Source organism: Aphis gossypii, chromosome 3 (genome assembly GCF_020184175.1).
Source record: "Aphis gossypii isolate Hap1 chromosome 3, ASM2018417v2, whole genome shotgun sequence".
Lineage (NCBI taxonomy): Eukaryota > Metazoa > Arthropoda > Insecta > Hemiptera > Aphididae > Aphis > Aphis gossypii.
This window is the reverse complement of record NC_065532.1, coordinates 53793207-53821050: the sequence shown is the minus strand read 5'-3', so window position 1 is coordinate 53821050 and position 27844 is coordinate 53793207. Positions and strand designations below refer to the sequence as shown.

General features: G+C 28.5%; 1 protein-coding gene across 4 annotated transcripts in view; it reads right to left on the bottom strand.

Moving 5' to 3' along the window:
* LOC114125128 (four and a half LIM domains protein 2) overlaps nucleotides 1–27844 on the bottom strand; it is a 95804-nt gene that overhangs the window by 21757 nt on the left and 46203 nt on the right. For 2 of the 4 annotated variants that reach the window (XM_050204604.1, XM_050204605.1), the window contains exons 3-5: nucleotides 18617–18797; nucleotides 18263–18493; nucleotides 17001–17216 (exon numbers count right to left, since the gene is read on the bottom strand). In XM_050204604.1, coding sequence (XP_050060561.1) covers nucleotides 17001–17216; nucleotides 18263–18493; nucleotides 18617–18797 — 628 coding nt within the window. Of the gene's footprint in view, nucleotides 1–17000; nucleotides 17217–18262; nucleotides 18494–18616; nucleotides 18798–19322; nucleotides 19492–24208; nucleotides 24507–27844 lie in introns of those variants that run through there. The other 2 variants (XM_050204603.1, XM_050204602.1) reach the window with 2 other exon arrangements.

The window sequence follows — 27844 nt, the reverse complement described above, 5'->3', positions numbered from 1 at the left end:
ATTTAAATCTATTTATTACCTTATAAATACGTAACAACGAATCGTTATGTTCTAATTTAAGTTATTTTTTCAATTCTTAAAATTTAATACTCAACAACAGATTTTGCAGACACTATACATATGTATATATTTATATTTATAATGTTAGATAAATATTGGCGTATTAATTGGTGGTGGAGGGGTTGATGGTGAACCACAACACAATTGGAAGTAGGACCTTGGTTTTTTTAGGTATCAATAATAATTATAGTTATATCATATATGTTATTATAATTATTATTGTATTTAAGACAATAAAATTATCAAATTAGCATTAAAAGGACACCACATCCCACAATTGTTTCCGTCTTACTATAGTACGTATGACATGGGAAAATATCGTTCAGAATTTCACGTTTAGCTTTGTTGTTTTTAATATTAGAATACATTTATATTTACCCTCTAACTTATAAATTACAACATTTTTTTTATTTAAAGTTCGGTTGACTATGATAAATAAATAAATGTTTAGGTAAATTATGTGTTTGTAAAATATTAAACTTTAAAACTATCGCATAGCTTGCTTAAGATTAAAATACTTATAAATATATATATATAAGTACTATTATGATAGGTAATGTTCTTAGTTCATAACTTATCAATTCATACAAATACAGATGTGATGTAGGTACTTACAACATACTCTAAAATAAAAATTAATATTAAGGTTAAAAACAAATTAAAGAATTTGATAACATTTTACCCTCCTTATCAAACATAGGTAGTTAAATACAAATAATTTATTTTCTCTAGGCTTTGTTAGAGCTTAAGGTACGTCATTGGTGGTGTGTATCATAACAATATTATAATGTATGCTGCAGAGACTATATCATAGCTGTAACAAAGCAATAATTTGTATGCTTGTGGTCGAGAAAATATTCATTCCCAAAAAAAAAAAATTTCAACATAATTATTATTATAGAATTCAGTAGAAATAAAATTATAATACAATATGAGCAACATGACTTTCTATTACACTTAAAACACGAACATACACATTAGCGCATCAGGGTTAACGAGATTATAATATTATGGTAACTCAGTAACTGTGATATTAAATACATACCTACATGACTGTAATATATAATATATGCCATTTGGATGATTGTACACGTATAAAAGTATACAATAAGACAATTTATAATGATCGTGCGAGCATCATGGGGATATTATTATTGACTCTAAGTCTTTAAATATGTGTTTGTCGATCGAAAACAATGACTGATAAATAATAATAAATATATATATATATATATTATATAAGCAATAAATACGTTGATAGGGTACATAATATATGATGGAATTCGCAACAATCGCAGTATACATAATATATTTTACAAATTGTCCGAAGATCATAATACAGAGTGATTCACTACTTTCAATTAATAATGAATTTATTCAAATTCTCGTGTCTATTAGCAAAACAAACTTTTATTTTTCAAATAATCTTTTATAAAAAATGATTAACTAAAATTTGATGTACTACTTCATTTAAAATTGAACGAGTTGTTTTTCAGTTATTAAAATGTTTATTTCATATAGAATAAAGATTTATAAATATGGTCTTATAAAAATATAAAATAGATATAAATAATAAGTATCCAATATAGGTAGTATTTATTATACTAGCCCGACTAGGAATATTTTTATGAATTATAAATATTGGTAGATAAATATAAAATATTAAAATTTTGAAATTACCATAACCATAATATTTTCGAAATTCATTACCATGGGCCAATTATTTTTAGTATAAGTTAAATAATACTCAAAAAATACTCGTTTGAATTTTGATTTTGATCCGTAAAAGTTTACATTCAAATTATCCGCAAAATAAATTGCAGTAGTTAAAAAAAAATTGTAATTTGAAAAACAAAAGTTTATACTTCCACAAAACGCTATTTAAGTAATTCGAAAAAATGTTAAGGATTTAAATGTATGGTTTTTAAGTATATTTAAAAATTTGAAAAACCAAATATTGAATAACTGCATTATTATTTTTTTCTAAAGAAGGGTCGAACTACTTGGAGAATCGCCCTGTATATAATATTTTGTTATACAGAGTTTTTGTGAGCTTAGACAACCTTGAAACATTTGACAGATCACAAATACACGATATTATATCATTATTATTATTAGCATATACTGTCTGTAGATTATCGATTGCAATGGTAATAGTTTTGGGTCACAGAGCGGTTGACGACGACTATTTAAATTTGAAAGCGTCGGTTATTTTGATCTGTGAGTGTTTATTTATCAGCTTAATATTGTTGAACGTTCAGAATCTAGTCATAGGTGCCTATATGTTGTTTCTTCGAACCATGATTAAATCATGTTTGATAGGTCGCAAATATTTTAAAATGAAAATGTAATTTGTTTTGATAAGCCTCAATGTGTAGTTCATCAGAACGCGTAGGTGTATCAAAACTCAAAAGACTATCTGGAGATATATATATATATATTCAAAATCGAATCTATAATTTTACCATACACAGTAAATCTACTCCAAAGTATTATCAGTTTTAAGATTGAAAAGGTATCAATTTTCGCATTTTTAAATATTCAATGAATAAAACGATAGTAATACGCATACATTTAGATTTCTTCTTTGCTGTTCTTTGAAACGTATAATATAGGCAGTGATTTGATGATTTTTAATAAAACTACTACCCATTACAAAGCACGGATTTTAAAAATATAGGTATATACACCAGTTTCTTTATTATTTATTGCTGTCAATGAAAACCGCACTTTTAAGTATTATTAAAAAAAAATTTATGAAATCATATTCATATCATACACGAGCGATGTTTGCCTAAAGTATCAACTGCGTAGTACATTATTATAATATAAAATTTAGCCTTTATTCGATTTATATATCAATTTAAAGGCGTATTATATTGTGCGCGTGGTAACAAAATGTAATTTTATTATAAAGTGTAGTGAAAAAGAAATAAGTTGATATTCATGCAGTGGATTAATTCTCCAACAGCCAACAGGTGATTTGACGTGGGCGCGACCGAGTAATAATCGTATTATTATTATTATTATTACGTACATCGACATCATATACGGTATTATTATAATGTCGTTTTACAAACGTTCTTTTAGTACATATACATATTACATGCAACTAATGTGCATGCCGTTGTATTATTATTGTGACGAATTGACGATTGTATTTTAACGAGCCGTCAAGAAACACCAATTGCGACAATGGTATAATTATCATTAATTAGTACCTAATTGTAATGAGTGCAGCGTCGGAAGAGAATAATAATGTAATTAATATAATAAAAAAAAGTTTTTTGTTAGAATAAACAAGGATAATAATATAATAATATTTACTATTATTATTCACAACTTCGGTACCACTGCTGTTTATACTACAATCTCATCTACCTATACTATACATTTTTATAATATCGTATTATATCTGTATCACCGTTAAACACTCGTGTTAACATAACATCATAAATATTTCGAAAAACACATTAAAAAAGTAAAACGTTATGCTGTGAGTTATAATAAATGTTATTTGTACATCATAATATAAGAGAAGTATAAAATAAGTGGAATTGCGAAGCTTGACAATTGTCAAAAAAATATTATTTTATTAGTATCTGATATGTATATAATGTATATAGAATATAGATACTATATATATATATATTATATATCTCAGAATATAGAAATCTATATCTACAATATAGATGTGTATAGCAAGTACAGGATGATTCTTTTATCGTACCTACATCAGGAAAAATCTAGGTAAATGTAAAAATATAGTTGTTTTTTAAGAAAATAATGACTATAATTAAATTTTCCCAAATAATAATATTAGTAGGTAATTTGTTCATGAAATTTAAAAAATGTATTGTACCTTTTCCCTAGAGCATTACTTGCATGTTTAGGAAAAAAGAATCATACTGTATATAATATTGCGACCAAGTATATACATTGCGGACTGCACTATTACACATTAAAAAAAATAAATAAATAATAGTCAATAAGTGATTATTATGTACAAGTACAGCCCCCTGGAAACGTGCCAGTTAGGGTAATATGGTCGCTCTAAATATTACGGCTTACCCACGTGATTTTTTTTACATTCATAACATCAATCGTCCACACGAAAACGTCGCGGTATGCGCACCATACCAGCTGCTAAGTCAGTATCGTAATATATTATCATTATAATATGTGTATACCATACAGCACACACCATCAGGCGTATGCCATGCAATTATTCTACGGTTAAGTTTTTCTATTTTGATTTTGCTACGATAACGCTGCTGCTAATGACTCAATATTTCAATATAATTTATTCGACGTCTCAGGGTTCTATACCTAGGCACAATATACGTATAATACTATACTTTAGTATTAAAAATACAGATTGATTAACCAAGCGCATTCTGACTCCCATTCTCATTTAATAAATAAATAAATTGAAAATTTAATTTGTAGAATTTTTAAATATACTTAAATATCATATTTTATAATTCTTGAGACTTTTTGTATTGCTGAATGAGTGTCTTGCAGAGATAATTATTTAGTGGATAATTTTTTCTGAAAACTTTGACTTATCAAAATCAAAGTTGAGTAGTTTTGAGTTATTTAACTTTGGATGTTTGGAAGATATGGGTAAGTACTATGGTAATTTGAATATTGTATTTTTTTAAAAGCTATTATTCTTAGTAAAAACATTTTAATATTTAACAGAGAAACCACTCAGTTAAATTTTTAAAAGAACATAAAAACTTTCAAAAAAATGATCAACTAAATATTTCTGTTAAAAAAGAAAGTACTCATATGAAAAACGGAAATTAGTGTCACCACGGGACTTTCCTTAATAGTACTACAAAACACATCAGTTATTTGAATAAAATCATTATCAAATAAAAATGAGGATGAACATTGAACATGTTCGATGAACCACTCTGTATAGAACGCACAAGCAATGTGCACCAAAGCTTTCAAGAAAAAATACGTCAGTTGCACGAGATTGGTCGTTTATCCAGAGATTAGTGATCATTTCATTTTTGCGTGTTATAGGCTATGATAGGCAAGTATTACTTTTGAGCTTAATACTATTTTTCGTTCTCGTCGCAATTTATGCTGTATGAAACGCAACGGTGTTACGCGCACATTACCCCATCGATTTCATTTTAGGTTACATTATACGGGAGAGTATCCATTTATAAATTGTTATTAGGTATAATATAATATTTATATATATTTGAACGAATAATACGTGCAGGTAACAATGAACAACGTCAAGCATTAAGACGACGCTTTAACGATACAATTCTGCAATAATATTAAAGGGTTCATTGTAGGTAATATGATAATAGATTATAAGATAATTTTTATTTGGATGATAAATTCGTCTATGACCAATTTTGCAAACGCGAATACGCGATACCATTTATAACAAAAAAAAAAAAAAATATATATATATATATAAATATCCGAAAAAAGTAAGTACCTATAATCTACATGATTTATACTTCCAAAATATTAGTTAACTATAATATTATGTAATTAATCCAAATATTTAAACACCCGTTCATGAGGTGTTTATACAACGTTTTTATTTTTAAAATACGATATAAACAAAAATATATTATGGTTCGCTGACCGCAGCTGTTAATATTATACTGCGTATACTTACCGTATATACCGTATATACCTACCGATATCTATATTAATGTTAGTTAACTTATTGAAATTTAAAATTCATATTCAAGTATTTAACTGTTATACAAATATGGGTAGTTTCTTATAAGTGATATTTTAATATTTTTAATTGTTCAATAGTTTTAATAGCTTATTACTTTGTAATAAAAACTATATTCAAAATATATTTGTGTTATTTTGGAATTTAAAAAAATACAAAGCAACTGTGCATAAAGTTTAAAAAAATAAACCGAATTCATGTAGCACTATCGATACATATCTAAATCTAAAATATAAAAATATAATAAATGTATATAAATATATACCTACATTAAATATAAGGGGATATGAGTATTTGACATATTCTGGGGATCGGCCAAAAATATCACTTATATTTAAAGAATAATAAAAAACGAGAGTTAATGCTTTAACTATAGGCATAGATTCCACAAATTTTAATCTCGTTGAGCCAGAAACACACCAAAATGGTTATACTTATAAAAGTTTATGTTTGTGTAACATAATATGTAACAAACGGAAAGTATTTTATTTATAATAAAAAAATCACCTTCGAACTTTTTTAATACGCACTACATGGAGAGTTAAAATACACGTAATTTAAAGGTGTTTTCCACATCACTCTATGTTTATTTACAAATAATAAAATTATTATAAAACCAAATTTCATCAAATACGTATTTGTCTGCTCATGGAAATATTTTACACATACCATTAAAAGTCTGCGGTTTTTTTAGTCAAAGTTTGAATTTACAAACGCAGTTCGGAATATAATAAATGCGATGCAAATAAACACATTCTTCAATAATCACACAGACGTCATATTTTTCGTTATAAAATAAAAATTTGATGGGATGAAAAAGTTACTCGATAAAAAAGTTTCACGACACAAAGATTTATCAAAATAACATTATCGAAACGCGTGGTCTTATAAACAATAACAGACGATGGGTTTGATCCCAAAACTAAATTCCCCACTAGAATAATATTAATATTATATTTTACCTATATATTCCACCATAAAAGGTACCTATATCTCTTATGTAACATTAAAAAAGCAATTCTTGTAGCTACGAAATTATTTGTTTACGCGGCGCTTAAATATTACATAATTTCATATTTTACTTGTTTATGATCGAATCGCTATTTAACTATTATATAATACTATAAGTAGTTGTTTTGACAGTCTTTAACGAAAACCTTTACAGTTTACACATATTATTTATGTCAACTCATTCTACATTGAGTGCTTATGGAATAGACAGAAAGTATCATTCTAACAATTTTAATAATATTACGTTTTATTGCAAAAGTTTTTTTTTTTACGATAACACATATTAAACAAACACCGTATACAATATTAAGTGTTGATTGATTCGGCGGAACGAAATTAATCTTTTATACTTAACGGACATTATATGTGCATTTCGATATATTTTACTTGTTGACAGCAATTTTGAATATAATAATTGTTTTGTTATTTTTATTATAGTATGCTCTACACACCATTTCTACATATTATAAGTATTTACCGTAACTAATTATTGTTGTTAAACAATTTTCGTAATAAATAATACATTATTTTGTGTCTCGTTATAATAGTAAAATTCAATTTTTTTTCGGGTTTATTATGGTTTATTTTTGGACCCATTCTTTGGCACACAGTTTTATTAATGCGGTCGAACCAAATGATACTGGAAACATAAACTAAAAATAACCGATCCTCCTCCCCCTACATTGAGTCGGTGAGACAATGTTTGGCAGAATATTTAGCATAGTGCCGTGTGCACTTGTGGTGACGAAATGGTTGATATTTTTCACTGTTTTCCTTTCATAAATTCAGCGAATAGATCATCGAAAAAACATATTATTTTAATCTTCTATTTTTAAAATTTATTACGTGTACTGATGATAACGCCCCTACATTAAGAAATTTGTAATTTACAATTATTTAAGCGCATGGTCAATTAAACGATGAAAAAAGGTAAAACTTATCTAAATATTTAAGTAAAATAAAAATTTATTGAAAGTATTATTAAAATGATATACATATTATTATAACGAATTGTTTATGATGATTTAAGTACATATTAAGAATATTGAATATTTTATACACCTTGCATCTAATACAGAAAAAAGGTACTTTCGAAATTCATATTTTTTAATCTCAATAATAATAACTTAATTATTAAGAAGATATTATAACGACATATTTACGAAGCTATTAATATGTTCTATAAGTTCAATACCTTTAAGTTTGGTGTGTATAAATTATCATAATATTAGTTTTTGATTGTATAAAACGCGTTTTACTGTACAAATGGATATTATCATTTTATCCTTGAATGCGATTTAAACTCAATGTTGGTCTCTTAAAATTACACCATATTATTATATATTTTAAAAAGGCGTGATAATTTAAATTGCATAAAATAGTCAAATAAGTTGAATTATACTGTCACCTATTATTCGATTTATTACTGTACGAAGCGTATTACAGACTTTTAACAGTAATGTGTAGACACCGTGAAAGAAATGTCATTATATCGTAACGTCCACGACGTGCTATGGAGGACTAATAAAATAAACAGTTAAAACCTAACCTTCCGATTAGTTATTAATTACTAACCTCAAAATTATTATCGTTGAAATATATAGATATACATATCAAAACGAAATTGTCCTTTTTAATTTTAGTCAAACATATGTTAATAATGATAATAGTGAAAACAAACGTACCTAATACTCGTTATTCTAGTCCATAGTTATGTACGTGTATGGTCCTTACACAATAGATATACATCATGCGACTCGTTATGTATACATAGCTCCATATTAAGTATAATATTTTTTACTCTATAATAAATTTAAAATACATTGCATAGCTATACTACTTAATATTTTCTGCAGCTAAGGCGTCACAATGAACGATGTAAATATCATATGGACATAATATGGCGTTGAACATACCTATAATTATTATAAAACGATATTTGAATATTTTAAGATGTATATACCATATGTCCGAATAGGTATTGGAAGAGAGTATATTTATTTGTCAATGTCATGCAATGTTCATCGTACAACAGACAGAGAGCGTTGATTTTCTGCAAATCCATCGAACAAAATGGCTGTGCAACGAGATAAAAAAAAAACCTGTCTATGGTCAACTTAAACGGGAACGAAAAAGACCAAATAAACGTAATATGTCTCAAACGCACTCTAAAGTCCCTCATAATCGAACTTAATGTCACAGACTTACAAACATATATAATATATTCTATTAATTCGCTTCTTACTAAAGCTTGTATTACTATTGATAATCTACAGGTTCCGTTATATTTTAAGTGACATTATAAATCGATCGTGTACAAAACAGATTTTATTGGTTTAATCATATGAACCACCCAAAACACATATATCTACCTCAAAATCAACGAGACGTTTATTAAATTTGACCAGAGCTATAATACAGACCTAACCTAACCTAACCTAATGTTACATGTTATATACTTATATTATTCAGAGTCGAAAAAATATTATTTTAACCTTTTCGTGAAAATACAAAATTTCAAAAATTGTATGCATCATTTAATGCATACTAGTATGGGACAGTGAATTTTAGCCCTCAATAAATTGGATACCATAATATTCAACGACAAGTTTTAATTGTATCCTCGTATTCATGTAATACCTACGCAAAGTAAAGATAGATGATTTAATTTAAAACGTATACATGTTTGCGCCTTTAGGTATGCATTACGACATAGTATACTAATGTATTAATCCTTAGCGCACTATTATGATAAACAATAATATACTCGCAGCCCACCGTTAATTGGAGCATATCTGCAGTGGTCGTCACGAGTCCAACAAATGATTGCGCGGGCGTGCACTTGGAACACTAATGGTCTACGATCAAGGGTGCCAAAGGCATTGATCTAGACGCGTAACGGCGAGTCTTTAAATATCCGTTTGTATTTCGTTCCATTAAATTCCTGCGCATATATATTATACTATATTTTGATGACTATGATAACGCACATACGCTTGACTTTGCAAATCTCCCCTTGGCGTATAAATTCAGAAACAGAGATTGGCAACAGTCTGAAGCACATGGCCAATTCACATATTATAGCCAATTATTTTATTACGATAATAATGCTCTTGCGCGAATAAAGTATTTAACACAGAAAAATCTCAAGTAAATAAATTATATCGATCGCCCGCACGTCTATGTGTATTATTACGCTGTCCGAATAAATTGGACGATATGTCGGTAAAAACAAATAAGTTAAAAATCACTACTTTTCAAAAAACTGAGTTAGAAATGCCTGATTTCTGTAATATTATAAATTGATTTTTTATTCTTCACACAGCTAATTTTAAGAGGAAGCCACAGCTCGCAGCAGACGAGTTTTCATTTTCTTACATAGTACAGTGCTTAGCAAATTGGCGTTTAGCAGAACCAATAAGTTAATTAGTTTAACCAATTTATTTACTTTAAATACTGAAGTTAACACAACACAAAATTTGTTCTGCTGAATTATTGTCCCTGATGTATGTTTATAAGATAGAGATAATAAATGCGGATTTAGTGTCCTTTCTGAGATGAGAGAAATAATAAATCAACCGTTTATATTTTTGTAATAGACAGATAAAATATGCGTGAAACATAGTATTTTCTTCTAAAATAATCAAAAGAGGGAAAACAATTGACTTAATCCTTTTTTACCGGAAGCCGTCCAATTTATTGCTAACAATTATTTGAACCTGTAAACGACGACGTCACGCGTCACAACTAAATTCATACGCATTAATCCATAATTCATATGATAATCAGATTTGTTATGACAATTCTAGAAAATTTATATCGGTCAATAAAATCATAAATTTTATTACCTCTTCTAACACGTTCTGTAATTATTAAGATTTACTGTTTTAAATTATGTATGAAGCCAAGATTCCAATTTTATTATTAAAATGATTATAGGTAGGTAAATTTTCATGTAAAACATCGCACACATATTATAGTAAATATTTATAAATTCATAAAAAAAATTCGAATAATAGTGTTCTATTTTATTATGTGAGCAACGCATACTAGTACAGATATAAAGAATTAATCGAAAAAAATGTTTTGTTTTAGAGCCGAAAGACAGTTTATAATTATGTGACGACATTTTGGTCTTTGGACACGATAAAATTTCGTTACAATTATATGTTTACGCCGTGTGCAAGTTTTATTTACAGTGTCTCAGCCTAGCCAAGGCCAACGCCACGCCGTCGCCGGCACCGCCACTCGGGCAATAGAAGTTGCATATTATGTGGTCCAGTCTGATCATCTGGCGCCCCGTGACTTGGATTAAAATGTGATTTATACAATGCTGAGACGTGAATTACCTCTAATCTCGTACATTTCGGCGTTCAAATGTCACGTCACGCGTATAGAATTATGTCTATGTCTTGGCAATGATCGGTTGCACGACCAACTACCGTGTGTGTGTGTATGCGTGTACGCACGATTGTGGTAATTAATAAACAAACATCTCTTGTGATGACGGTTCGTTTTGTTTCGTTAGTACATCACGCACTCGTCTACTTATTGACATATTATTATGATAGATGACAATTACCAAACCGTAGTGCAATGTGTTTTTCCAAGAAATCGTTACACGAGTGTTTATTAAGGTTTTTAATATTTTATTATCAACCAATAATAATTCAAAGTATTTTACAAGTGTTGGTGGCCCTAAGTCGATGCCTTTTCATTTTCGTAGTTGCATAATGATTACGAAACTATATAGTATAATAATAAATTTATAAAACAAAAAACTGCAACTATAGATTAATAGATTATATTTACATAAATCGATTTTTACCACTTTTTGAGAGCAATTTTAGAGCTAAGTTACATGCATCCTACAAATTGACTCTGTACCTAAATCTAGATCGGTTAATTGAATCTAAGGAAATAAAGTGCCTATGTACTCTAGGGAAGTACTCAAGTACCTATGTAGGTATGAGTCAATTAATTTTACTATGAATATATTAACAGCAGAAATTAGGAAAAATAAGCACATAATAATATAAGATATTTAATAACAAAAAAAAAATTTTGGGAAACTTTAGCAAACCTCCTCGTGGTATTCTAGTGGTAACACTATTAAGTATTAGGTTAAAGTTCGAGAATCAATTGATACGTCACTCTAATTATTGACTCGGGAACCACCAATTCGTCCACAAATAATTAATATGAAATCCAAAACTGATTATCCATAGAAAAAATGAATTTAAAACGATACAAATATATTAATAAATTATATTAAGTATTAATTTTCCAATATTAAAGAAACAAATTAACGGGTGATGTTCACAGGCGTGTTCTTTCCAAACACTGGATTTTAAAGCTCAACACGTGATCTTAATTAACTAAAATTTTTTATTTAAAAATTATACAACCAATGAGTATGACTTAAGATCATTTTACAATACCACGGAAAATTTCTATAACAAACAATCTATAATTATTAATCAATATATAGATATAAAAAAAAGTATAAAATCTAAGCTTATTGTAGGCTTGAACAAAATAAACTATTAATTATAACAAAACCGGGTTATAAAAAAAAAATTAACAATAAACCAGTTTCTAAAACCCTGAAAATCAATTTATTCATTAGAATATCGTAATTGAATATACTTCCGAGGACGCAAAAAAAACAAATTTTTAATTATTAATCAAATAATAAATAATAATTTTTTCAAGTCCAAAATAATTAAAATCATGATGATATTGTGTAATAAATGTGGCACAAAAGTATTCATTTTACTAAGCATATATCCTTATAAACAGTGACCCAACGGCGACTACCCACATGGAAATGTCAATTTATTATTATTACCTATACAATCAAGAGAGAATTATTTCATCTAATAGAAACACATTATTATTACATACATAATTAAAAAATAAAATATTTAGCATACAGATGATTAACCGGACGTTTTGACATAATATAAAATGAAATATTGCATTATTAGGTACCTCATTTTATTACTTAAATGGTTTTTTCATAATATAACCGAATTGAGTTTTAGACTACAATATGAATTAAAAATGTCTAGCCGTCATTGACTATTTTGATGAATAGATTTTGAGATACCTAACTATTAGTTAAAACTATATAGGTACTACATAGTAGCAACTGAATGAGTAATTCTGTAATGTTCAAAATCAATTATTTTTTAACGCTTTCGAAAATCTTAATAATGTCGACAAACAGCACACCATAATGCAAGGTTAATTGATATAAAGCTTATCCACAATTGATGTACATACTCTCTCTCTCTCTCTCTCTCTCTGTCTTTAATTCTTTGGCTCTCTCACTATTACTATGGATTTTTGTCACTGCAATTTTACGTCCGCCAGTCACTACACACGTACGAAACAAAAACGTATACGTTCCGTATAATTTGAATTGGGTTTACAAAATGTCAGGCGAAAGTAACGCGACACGAGTATTGAGACGGTTATTACAGACTATATGCGTCGCTGCAATTGACGGCGAGTCGTTGACCAATACATAATATGAATATAGGTACCTTATCGCAGTGTTTCCTAACATATTGTAGTCATTGAACATTTTCAAACACTTAAATATTTTACGGAATTCTGATTTTTTACATCTCAACGAAAAAAGGGCCAGATCTTATTCATCTTTCGAATCGTAGTTCAAATAGAAAATGTTGTTCACCAATCTATTTTTCCTGAATTCTTCATGAAATCTTTAGCGTTGGTTCACTGAACTTTTGACTCCGCGAAACAACAGTTGATAAGCACTAACCTAACATAACCTAACTTGTCGATATAATCGCATTTAGCTTAAATTTTTGAGCATATAGGTAGATGTCATGATTTCATTGTTGGTCAGACTCGTGATTAGTCTTATATATTTTTAATGAGACCCGATGCTCTATACAAATTTTTAAAAAAAATGTATTACTTTAAAAATGTATTATCAACAATGTTTTTGATAAATATTTTTCATAACAATTATACACAGAAAATAGAAAATAATAAACCTTATAGTAAAAAATATTTTAGTTAAATAAATTATAAGTTATTATTAAAATAGTAGTTTTTTAATTCATTTATGGAAGTTCCTAATATATCAATATTCCCATCGTGGCTTATAAATCTATGATGCCTTCTTTAATAAAAAAATATTCAGATGAAGAAAATTTAAATGTGTTTTTAAAATACTCTTTAATACAGGCTTAACACTTAATAATTGTGTGCACGGAAGTATAAAATCATATTTAAAATATACCTAAACTGTAAGTGCTTAATAAACCACAAAAAACTATCCCATTAGTTTGAAAGAACTAAAAAACAGCTTGAACTTGTCGATTCGTGATTTAAATATACATTTTCCAATTTGGCTACGAGTCCCAATATTGAAAATATTCAAGGACATCCTATAATCGCCACGGGTAACTATATACGAATGCTGTAGGTACCTGAAGCACCTATTCATTGAATTGTTTTCATCAATTGATTTAAGGGCAATACTGTAATTACGGCTGTATATAAAAAATTTGGACCTCTACCAATATTGATATGTTAACTTACTGTTAAGCATTTTAATAACTTAACCATATACCTACAAGTAATAATAGTATTATATAACACACATTTTAAGTGAGTAGAATTGGCTGGCAAGCCGTGAATCGTCGAGCACAACCTATTGGCGAGCAACGTTCGCTCAGACTGCTTAAAAATTCAACAACAGATAGCGCCAGAGTTCACGTAAAACATATTATTTTATTCTCATTTAATATCTGATTTAACAATTATTATTAATAAAACTGTCAATCAGTAATAATATGTTACACACAAGCGTACTGCTTAGTGGAATGGTTGATTCGAGGGAGAAGACTAGGCAGTAACTTAGGTACAATACCAAATCAACCAATATGTAGTTAACTGATAAGGTGATCCGCTGACCCGATGGCACAAGTCCAAAGACCATTGACGGTCGACTGGACACATGACTCTAAAATTAAAAACTGCCTAATTACAACCAACACAATTTTGGGAGATCAGGGGTTTAAATGTTTATTTATTTGACTTCACTACCCATTCTAAGCATTCTCATTTCATCATTAATTATTCTATATATATAGGGTATAGTTGATTTAACTCCAGTGATCGAAAACATGTGAACTCCACCCCGTCCAAGTAAAACACATCTTTAATAATATAAACAATCGAAATTTGTTAAAAATAAAAATTATGTTCTTATATTCAGTGTAGATATTATAGTTCCTTTTAAAATGAATACTTTTTAATTTGAATAGAAAAAATAAAAATTAAGTTGTTGGTCTGATGACTAATATAATATTTATTATCTAAGCCCTAAGCTATATATTATATTCATTAAATAATGATTTTTGTAGATAATTTGAATTTGAAATAACGTGTTATTAAATTAATACTCGTTTAAATGAAATATGTAAAAGTATCTAAAATATATTAAAAATATTATTATAATATACTTAGTGTTTTAAATATTTATCGAATTAATATTGTCGTAACAAATATATACGTACAAGAATATATCCCTTTGAATTTGTTACATACATTAAATCCGCGGGGATGTATATTATTTAATATAAATATAATGAATTAACTTCAAATGATTTGTAATATGTTTATTTTGAAATGCAGATGTTTTTATGATTTAATTTTGCAGTTTTTTAAAAATTTCGCAAAATATGAAAAATTCTATTGCAAGACGTATCGTAACAAAATCAGTTTCAAAAGACTCGAAAATAAATTGTTTAATTGTGATTATCTATGTATTTAACAACATAAATTGAACCTAACACAAAATAATGTTTAACAAATATAATGATTTGTTCGTTTTTTCAAATGATATAGGCAGTCATGTTATATCATTATATCAAAAAAAACATGAATTTATAAAAGAAAAAATATCTAAACGGTTATTATAAAGAAATATACTTAATAAGTATAATTACTACCTATGTATATATACTAAGATTAAAATTCTTCCAAGAACAATTATTTTACTATATTATAAATACAAAATATTTATTACTTTCCATTTATAACAAATATCTAATTAAATAAGTAAACTAAGTAAACTCGGTAATACACAGTTCTCCACAAAACCAAATTATCGAACTATTAGGTATACATACAAATTACATATATGAAGCTATGCTCACAATAAAAACACTACATATTATGTAGTATGTATCTGTACAAATAATAATAGGTAATGTAATAATTGTAAAAGCATTTTTATATTAATTGTTTGCCTACTTGGTCTTATTTCGGATCATCTACGGTTGCCACGCCAACCAATTCCGTAGACAATCTAGAATTTACTATATTATGTTATGTTATGAAATTAAAGTATAAATATTATATAAAAATACCTTACCTATAACAATGTCTGCACAATATAAATTGTATACAATATTTTGAAAATTAAGTTAATTTATTAACTACCTACATTTTTAACGAAGAGTTCCTACTGGCTACTACCTACCTACTAATTATTACTACAAGATGTATGTTGATGACATTTAAAATTATACAATACACCATTTTTAAATATAATATTATTGAGGACACAAATTTTATAGAGACGACATGTGTACATATTAATTATGATTATAGCAAAATACACGGTAAATGCTTAATATCATATTTATATTGTACAACTTTATATTATTAATTTAATATTGCTATGAACTCTTACTCAAGCACAGCCAATGGCTTGGAAGTGACAAGCTTTTGTAATGTCAATTTGTTTTCGTATAATTGTAAAGCTATTTTAATACGTGTCAATGCAAAAGTAATGAAGAACTATCTAACTGTATTTCATTGTTGTTATTATTTATTAGTATTAAAAAAAAAAAAAAAACAATCAATTTAATCATTGTACCTGTTATCGATAATGAACACACCAACTAATTCACACGCCGTAGAAATCTTATTTTATCCTACCAATACATCAAATGTACACAAAATAAGTGAACAATCACGGGGAATTATCTAATAATCGCATTATAATGTTTATCATCTTTATTTGGTTAGTGTTTAAGCTTTTAAGTAGGTAGATATTTCACGAAATCGCAACATTTCATACTTTAACGCTAACAAATATAATTTATTGTGTTATTGTTATACTATAATATATATTATATTAGATTATAATTCTTACCTCATCACAAGCCGAACACCTTGGTTTGAATTGTTGCGCATAGTGACGTTCACAATACAAATGATCTTCGTATAGACAATAAGTTAAGTCGACAAGTAGCTCTTGGCATTCGGTACAAGTGAAACACGTCGGATGCCATAAAACTGTATCGCCAAATTTAGACGCGAATACTCCTATTTCACCTGGTTCAACATTTTTCTTACATTTCGGACATTCCTAAACATAAATCGGAATTCTAATAAATTAAAATTTAATTTTTATAACATAGGTATAAATAGTTACAGTTTTTAGATTAAGTTAGTATGAGAACAATATAGGTAGCCAATTAAATTTTGAAACGATATTATAAATTTTATTGCTTGATTGTAAATATGATAAGACTTAATACTAAAATTTAAAATCCCTTATATTGATGTGCTTTGTGAATGGCAACTGACTGTCATTATTTTAATAACAAATTATAAAAAAACAAAACACTCACTTCTTACTTAGTCAGTTTAAATTCAATAAATCATTGTAAGTATACATAAAATCAATTTTGATCGCGAAGGTGACGGATAATTTAAATTCATAACAATTAATATCAATGTAATAACAAATAATTTTAAATTTTAAATAATTTGTGAATTCTCAAAATTTAAATACCATTAAACAAAAAAAAACTTTTAAAAAAATTGTTATACTTTAAACTATAATAGTATCAGATTTCATCCTATAGATTTAAATTGAACTTTATGTACATCGTTAAGTTATAATGATTTATAAACTATGGCTTAAATTAATCCACATTAAGTTGGTTCAAGATTAAAAATAATAGTTATAAAACATAAATGAGGATAAGTAGATGAAAGTTATCTATAAAAAAATATAAGATAAGTAAATCACTATGAATATTTTATAAAGTTACCTATTAATGTAATATTAAAAAATGAGTAATAATAATTGCTTTCAAAATTAATGACTCTAGGCAGAGCAAACAAATCTCGCTGTATTATATTCCGTAATTTAATATAAAAACAGTGTTTAAAATAAAGGCCTGCAATAGCAATTTTAACGTATACGTGTGCCTATATGTAGTATTCTTTGAATAAATTAAATTACCATATTTTACAAAACAATATTAAATAATACCATAATTAAGAGTTAAGATTAAGATACAATTCCAAAACTTATGATTTCTTATAAATACATAAACATTTAATATATTATTACAATATAAATCATATATATATATATATACGTTTTATCATAAATCAACTAACCACGTGGTAAGTACATTCTCTAGCATATCCGATGTCTAACGCTATCTCGTTTCTAGCATTTATGAAGTCTTCGTAACTCTGATGATGCCTTTGTTCCACGTGTTTACAATAAGTCAAGGCTAAGTCTTGTTTCGGTAGTTGCACGACCACCTGCTTGTCTCTGTACTTCTCGCCAGAAGTGCCCAGTTTAGGAACTTTGTTTGACGGTAAACTGTTAAAGTATTTCTCTACCTGTAAAATAACATAACAATTAAATTAACGACTATTATTGAATGAATATAAAAATCTTCTAACATACGATCGCACACACAGAAAATAATAACTCTAACAATATTGTAATGTAATATTATTTACCTTGTGACTAGGCAACCCAGGAGGAACCCATGAGTACCCTTGGCTGTAAGACCTCTCTTTCGACACTCTCTTGTCCGGGTCTTGCACAGGCTTGAAACCAAGCCGGTCGCGTACATTAACCCACTCCTCGTGCAGCACATCGTGCGAGTCTTTCGTGCATTTACAGCTACCACATGTTTTCCTAAAACGTGATAAAAACATTTACATTTAGGGAATAAAAAATCGCCGGTAAACCGCGTGTGTCGTTCGTGTGAGTCAACTGTTCACTAACGTACATGCTGTTTTTCTTACCGATTGTTGATTTATAATAATATATTACATTATGTCGTAGGCCGTTTGGGAAATTTTACTTTTTACAACAAAAAAAAAAAACAAGACCTTTTGTGACAAATACACCGTTTTGAGTTATTTAAATTTTTTTCCCGAACAGTCAAACGATTTTAAAGCTTATTAATATTTTATATACTTATATATATATATGATGACCTACAACGATATATCTATATATAGGCTTTTCGGAAAGAAACATAAAATGCTAAAAACTCAAAACGGGCAACCCAGTCGCAAAGGCCACAGTTCTTACGCATAAATACCAATTTTTCAGATGGCGTACGACATACAATGTATGAGTATGGGTCAACCGCATACTCATAAATATGATATAATATTATGTGAGTGTGTAATATATGGGTTCCAGCCGAATTACCTAATAATAAGTTCGCAAAGCTCTTCCTGCCCAAAGACTTTGCCGTAAAGTTCAAGTATTCGGACGCACGCGAACTTGAGCCCCGGCCAAGGGATTAGTGGCGAGTCCAGTCCGCTGTAAAGTGGACAACAGTGAGCTTTTAGGTCTAGCATATCCTTCGGCACCGGTCCTGCGGGAAATTATCTAACTCAAAACGCAGCACAACTACGCCACCACCTCTATTTAAGGCTTCGGCAACAGTATCTCGAGATAAAACTCGACAAACGTATAAATAAGCATCTCGTTATTGGGATAGAAAAAACAAATAATATGCGTTTCCGAACGTTTTCAGACGAACTTTTATAAAATAAAAAACAATACATTAATTTCCTAAAGGAGAAGGCACATTTTACGAGCGTGCTAACTTCTCAGTTCCTATTTTATAAAATTATAACTTAAAATTGAAATATTATAATTTAATACTGTCGTCATTTTGTCATTGGACTGAATTATTAAGAGCATGTCTAAAATATAAAGTACAACTACAGTTGGTGTATAAAAGCATAAAAAGGAAAACCGAGCTATGTATACAATATATTAATCATAAATGGTTAAGTGGTGCATTTATGTGTACCTAATAAACGTCTTATAAATATACATTTATGATTTTTTTCAGAAACTTCATTTAACATTATAAATGAATACGCATGCTAAATATTCAAATTTTAGTGAATACTTTTTTAAAAAATTATATACATACCTAATTAAAAATTCGAACAAGTATTTTTTTAGTTATTAAAATGTTTATATCAAGGGATTATCCTTAATAGTCTTCAAAACTGGTTTATAAAAATATATAATAGATTTAATGTCAGATACGAATTAAAAAAAAAAAAAATACTAAAATTCTCAAATTACCGTAGCACCAATAGCCACCGTATCTTTCAAATCCATTACCATGAACCTATTATTTTTAATATAGATACACAAAGTTAAATAACTCAAAAACTACTAGTTTGAATTTTGATTTTAACATATCAACATTTTCAGAAAAAATATCCGATGTATAATTTATTGTTAAAAGAGAGAGAGGGGGGTATCATTTGAAAAACAGAAGTTAGTATAATACACACATAACACATCTAAATATATTTCAGAATCAGATTTTAAATAACCGCGTTATAAGAGAACAAAATTAGGGTGACCGTGCTTGACGAATCACTCTGTTTACCTAATACGGTCGCAAGACAAAAACACGTCCAATACTATTATATTAAATTATTATACTCGTACACTGAAAATGACAAATACCTAATTGCAGACCAGTTAGCGTATCGTCGCGCCATCGCTGTGAATACGATAATTATTATGGAAACGCAGCAAAGAGACTCAACGATAAAACGATTTCCTGTTATTATACACACACAATGTAAGAGAGAATAAACAAAATACCATTTGTCTGTTGTACGGGAAATTGTCGAAATAGTTTAGACCATCTCCCAATGCAGTCCAACAATTTCCGCCGCGGGGATTCAGAAAAAAAGTCGACGGGACTTGTGCGAGGCACGACCTCATAATATTATTATTATTGTTTTATGAGTACGTCGTCGACGACACGATTAGGATATACTCGTATTAATGAAAACGGTGTAGTGACAATGATGATAGTAATATTATTAAACAGAGGTGGCGACGTCACTGAACAGACAAATTTATCGTTATTGCATTCGGCGGCGACAGGCTCTCATCTCAGATTGTTAATTGATTGCTTGTCGCAAATCATCAAAACACGACATTAAATTATCACATGTGTGTTGTGTATTTGTGTGTATCGTATACCCTAAACACTTGTCTGATTTGATGTAGTTGTGCGCCCGCACTCGTACAAAATGATAAACGACGAATATTAATAACCAAATCACCGCTACTGTAAAACACGAAGCAAAAGCGGTGACTTGAGTGTTTAGTTTTTTTATGATAGATATGTCCTAAAATTTATTCGTCATTTTCACCACAATCATCATTTGTAAAAATAGTAACACGATTCTTATTTATATTGCTTACGTGTTCTTGAGTAAAAATAAAAAATTTAATGAAATATTCGACCAGAATTATTTTTATAATATATATAATAATAATAATAGTCGAATAATAGTATATTCATTTTTTTTCTAGTGTTAAAACATTTTAAAACTTACCGGATCACCATCCCGATTTTTTATTCATTTGAAACAATTAATTTTTAATCATGTTTTACGATGACGTTGGTTGTACACATTCGTATAAATTTCATTTACTATTTATACAGACTATACATACATATTTACAAATTTAATATTGACCGGTCGTATATACATATTACAGTTTAGACTTTATAGAAACCAATAAATACTCATCGTAATCTCTCGTAAATACAAATAATATATAATAATAGTTTACGTGACACCCACCATGAAGATAATATGATTATCGTTAAAAAAAATAAACTACATATACACATTGCACTTGATAATAACTTTTACATAACATTCGAGTCTCCATAACTCGAATCTCAAAGGGAATAAATACAATTTTGAATTAAGTACTTTTCAAGTTATATAGGTACATCAAATACAACTCATAGATACTTCGAGGGACTACAAAAAATTCAAATTTTGAAGTTTTTTGAATTATTGAGATTTGGGTTATCACGACACTTAACTGTAAATGTCTAAGTGTATAATTAATACAAAGAACTAAGAAGTACACATAATGATATAGAAAAATATTTTTTAAAACGTAGGTAATAGCCAATAGTTAACTATTCAAATAATATGTAATGATATAACAGCGGCATAATAGTAATAATAGTGCACAATTAATTTATGTTTATGAAAATATCCAGTCGGAATAACGTGTTGTAATAATAATTATCATATTACACATCGATGTTTTGCCTACACCGTGTCAAAACCTATATAGTTGTCTTACAATGCCAAAACGTTATTAACCAAATATTAAGCAGGTGGGTGGTACCAAATGCTAAAATATATATGGTATAATGCTATAATAAAATTTCGACTATAATTTGTAAAGCTATTATAAGAGAACGCATTTGTTGATTTGAGTTTAGTAGAACTCATACGTAGTTAAACCTAACCTAACCTAAGTTTGATATAGGTCAATTTACTTTAATATTAAAGAAAATCACACAAAGTTGGTTCTATTGAATGAATATTTGCTATGATGTATTCGATTGTCAAATAGTTTATAAGCAGCTCAAATATTCCGAGATCATGTAGGCAATATTATATTAGAAAGAGTATTAAAAATACAAAATAAAAAATGTATAATATCTTTTGTACTTAATAAGGAGTAATATACATTATTATAGATATTCAAATAGTAATGGATTCTGATATTTTTAAAGTTCCAATATAAAACAGTTATCTTTTAAGCATTGTGGCGTATTGTTCTAGTTTCGAAAAGAGTGATTACATGTTTTTTTTTCAAGTGACGAGTATAAGACATTCGATAGACGAGACTTTATTACCACAGTCCACAGGGGAGCGTTAGCTGTCGATGGATAATGTGAAACGAGTTCGTATTTCATATTATACGTATATACATAATATTATATATTATATTATCATATACAATCGCAGCGATACACAGCAACATGGTGCCGGTTGGAAAATACCTACTCAATATTCGGGCAAATACATGAAAATCCTTTCTCGAGCCACGACCGAGTATAGAAAAAAAACTAGCGTGTAATCCGGTCAAGGTCCGGACCTGCGTTTATTTACCCTGGCAAGTTATTTTTTTTTATTTTACCAAAATATCATAATATATATATATAATAAATGAATATGTAACTACATCACATTATCGCTAATAATGTTATTATTGCATTAATATAACGACATATCATGTACGTGTATCACACTGTTGAATAATAGTAATAATAATGGGTAATAATTATTTTAATAATTATAACGACCACCGGAATACGAGTATACGGCCTGCAGTTCAGACATATAAATGAGTAAATGGACTCCTGCGGCGTAAAATATAAGTCCACCGGTCGTGGCGAAGTATTGAAAACGATATTATTTACTACGATTTAGTGGAGATCCATGACAATGTATAAAGTAAAAAAAATTAAAAATTTCGAAATAACGTCGGCGCTCGGCGTATACAGGCAATAATGCAGCTTATCGAGATATCACGTCGCGGCGTTGCAACACACTCAATATACGCGTGCGACTGAATACAACGGTTTTCAGTGTTTTCAGTTTTTCACGGCAAAAAATACTCGACCAACCGACTGAATAATAAGACGTATAACAATAATCGTAATGTGATTGAACGCCACACATCACGCGCCCGCGCTCTGCACGCTAATCGAAAACTGTCGCAAGTGGCCGCCAAACAAGAATACGATTTGAAAAACACTGTACGACACACGTTATAAGTACTATACACTTTTACTGTAATAATTAAATTGAGTAGGACATAGTACAGGCAATATTAAAATGTATAACATTTACATATAACCAGGTGGCGTCGGTGGAATTATTGGCCTGCAGGTAGCGCAAAATATTATTATAATACGGCAGTGGATCTATTTTTTTTTTCATAAGGTTACTACACAAAAATACATATCGAATCGAGTTCTACAAAAAAGTTAAATTGTTATTCGTTTCAAAAAAGCAAGTGTGGCAAAACTAAAATTATTATAGATATTTGCTTACTCAACAGTGATATTATTGTCACACAACTGTGTCAAGTACTCAAGTTAGGTATGGTAAATTGAAAAAATGTTTAGTGTTTTAAATTTATGGGATTATTGATTTAAAAAGATAATTGTTTTATAGAACTCGGCTCCGATTAAAATGATATTACTAATTACTATACGCGCGTACTCTTGAAATCACGGCCGTCGATTCTTCTGTTTGAGTCGTATCTCTATATTATATTGACACTATCGAACAGATGGTTACACTATACGGAAAACAACGAATTATATTAACAAACGATTGCGTTTAAATTATATTATATCATAAAAATTTTAAAAATTTTAAGAACAAATATCAACAGAATAAACTGATGCGAAAAAGTAATTGTGGCGAATGGAAAAATAACGGTTAGCGGAAAAATCAAAAAAGGTTTCCAAGCGTACACACACTGCAGTACGACTCGTCCGCGATTGACTGCTCGGCACAGCCGTTACGACTCACGAGGCGTCTCCGACACACACACGCAACGCTTATTGTCGTTGTCACACTGAACATCGTTCGTCTATTATTTATGATGATGGTAATAATAATGATAAAACAGTGTACACATTGCACACACACACACACTACGCGCAGATGATAACGTTTCGTCTTCGGGTGTATCTGTCTCTCTCACACATTCTTTCACTCTATCTCCCTCTCTATCTCTATCTGTACGAGACACTTACATAGTACATTAAAACTGTAGTATATCAATATTATATTAATATATCCGTCACCCGTGATTGTGTAAGTATATTATAATATACATCTAGACACTAACATCGTTATCGCGTTTCTTTAATATTATTACACTACAATATTAATTATAGGTAGATAACCTATCATAAAATTTTGTTTCCGTTGAATCATCGGGAAATTTTAAAAACTAAATTTAAAATCAAAAAACCATTAAATTTAAGTTACTAATTACTATTTATATAGTTATATAAACATATAGTCATATAGACATCATCTAACATTACGAACTGCTACTAAAAACCTATACACAAAATTATGAAAATATCAATACGTCATCCTCCGTATTTCTTTACAGTTTAACACTAGACTGTAACTTGTAAGTCAAGCCACTAAGATGAAGTAAATGAGCCACACATCTCCCCAAACCATTCAAATTCTCTCAATTAGTGTAATCTTCTATTACACTTCCAAGAAATCCTATAAAAAACTTGGTGTTCGTCAATTGCGCCAATTTTTCTTAACTACCTTAAATCTATTTTGCGCCGGCACCCGGCGGATTTATTACAAACTAAAAAGGTATACATTTTTTACGCCAGGAAAATATGATATAAAATAGATACTATAATATTTTTAGATATTTTATTTTAATTAAATAGACAAAAAAGTATATGATAAATGTATAAATTAACATTATAGGTAAATCACTATCAAAAACCGTAAAAAAATACTTGTTGAAAATTGAATTATTAAGTCATTTTTTTCGGTTTTTAATCGACGACGCTGTGGGGACCGCTTGCGCATTACTTCCTCGAAATTATTAAGTCTATGTTAATAAGTAATAACATATAAAATAAATTGTGATTTCAAAAACCGTAAAAATGTAAAATATTATTTTGCAATTTCAGTATCGCAGATGCAGAAAATTTATAATTTTTTTTGTACCTCAGTGCCGTCTGGCGCAATTGATAATTAACCTCTTTGAATCATATATTTTTTCCCCTTACCTGTGATTTCTGGCACAATTGACGTACTTCCAAAAAACGTTATATTAATGAATCAAAGACTTGTTCGAGTAAACATACAGGGCCGTATACAAAATCCAATTAAAAAAAAATCCTTATTGTATCACATACAAACATAACTCATAAGTAATAATTAATATAAAACGTTTTACGTTGGAGTACTTGTCACTGGTTAACACTGAATGGTATCTTATCATACCGCCAACACGTTAAATGGTATTAAACATATTATAATTAGGTAATAAATTTCTTACTTACAATTACAATATAAATTAGCTGTTTTACTTATCAAACTATATCTGCATAAAATTTACAGATAAATAAATGATCAAAAATATAATTAAAATAAAAAAAAATTAGTAGAAATGTTTATGGAATTTGCAGTGTTACCTATTCATATTGTGTATACAGTTTGTAAATAATTAGTACACGAATTTTTAGTAGACAATTATGTGGACTGAACTACAGTAATAACTATTAACTATCTACTATCATAAATTACATATTATCATGGTTATTTGTGAGTTTCCGATAACCTATCATAGATAATATATAATATATTTAAGATTATATAGTTTGGGAATCACTGGTATATAATATTTTAATACTGTCCTTCATAATCTATTTTTAAAATAGTTCTAAGAAAAATTTTAAATCCCAATGTACAACTCGCGGTATATTGCTGTCCACCGAATGACCAAAAATAAGAGCGCTTTTCCTCGAAAAGTTAGCAATCAAACGGTTAAATCTGCATGATCCCAAAAATGTTGCAAACAATTCAATTATAATATAATATACTCTGACACTCCGTTTATATAAAAATTATCGCATTCTGTTGTGGTTATCTACGAATTGTATTTAGTTCCGATCAACTAACCCCCACTCGACACAACATCAAGATTTACAACAATCATAGATGTATTTATCATCGTTTTTTATAATAAAATACAATATAAATATACTCCACAGAATTATTATTTTTTGCACATAGGTATATAATACTATGACATTACGTCGATACTATACGTACTATACCTACTAAATATATTATAATATTGTATAGACCAGTGATTCTCAACCTTTTTGTATTCACGTACCACCTACATAGTTTGAAAATTTTTACGTAACACCTGACCATTATTTTGCTTTTTTTTATTTTTTTGGTTATTAATAATGTATACGTATATGTTTTTTATAAAGGGAGACTTTCTTCGCGTACCACCTATGAGCTTGCCACGTACCACCGGTGGTACGCATACCACAGGTTGAGAACCGCTGGTATAGACTATAATATTATTAGTCTTGAATACGATAACAATATTTATTTTGTTTTTGTTGATTTTACAAAATGTTATTGTTTGAAAATCCGTGTAAAATATTACTTGCTACTATAATCATATCAAAATATATTATATATTTATCATACATATTGTACGTAAAATGTTTCCTAGTCTATAGGAGACATTTAGATACAGACTTAAAATATATACTTATATATAAATATTAAATAATAATATAATATTATCTATGTAACTGTATTGGCAAACGAGGTAAAAACTAAATAGGGTGTGGTCAATTCCCGTAGTTTATAAACACATCTATAAAATATAATATTATATGATCGTCGTATTCGTATATCGTGTGTCAAATCAGATAATTGATTATCGATTTGAAGAAAAAAGTAGGTGTTCAAACGGGAATATGCGAGTGTGTGACGCACAAAACATATAATATATTAACAAACACATCGATAAATATCACTGTATACAGGGCGAGTCACTAAATATATTCACCCTTATTTTTCCTTTAATAATGAATTCAATTAAATTATAATTTTTGAAATTTTTTGAATTACTTAAGCCTACTGAAGGACTTCTTAATAAGGAGTGTCCGGGAGATACAAACCTCTGTTTTATAATGATACATTATTTTGCGAATAATTAATTAGAAAATGATGACATATTTTAATCAAAACTTAAATGACGTTTGCCGATTATTTAAATGTTTATTTTTAAGATAATAGTCCTTAAAAAGAAATTCATCCCAATAGAACACTTCT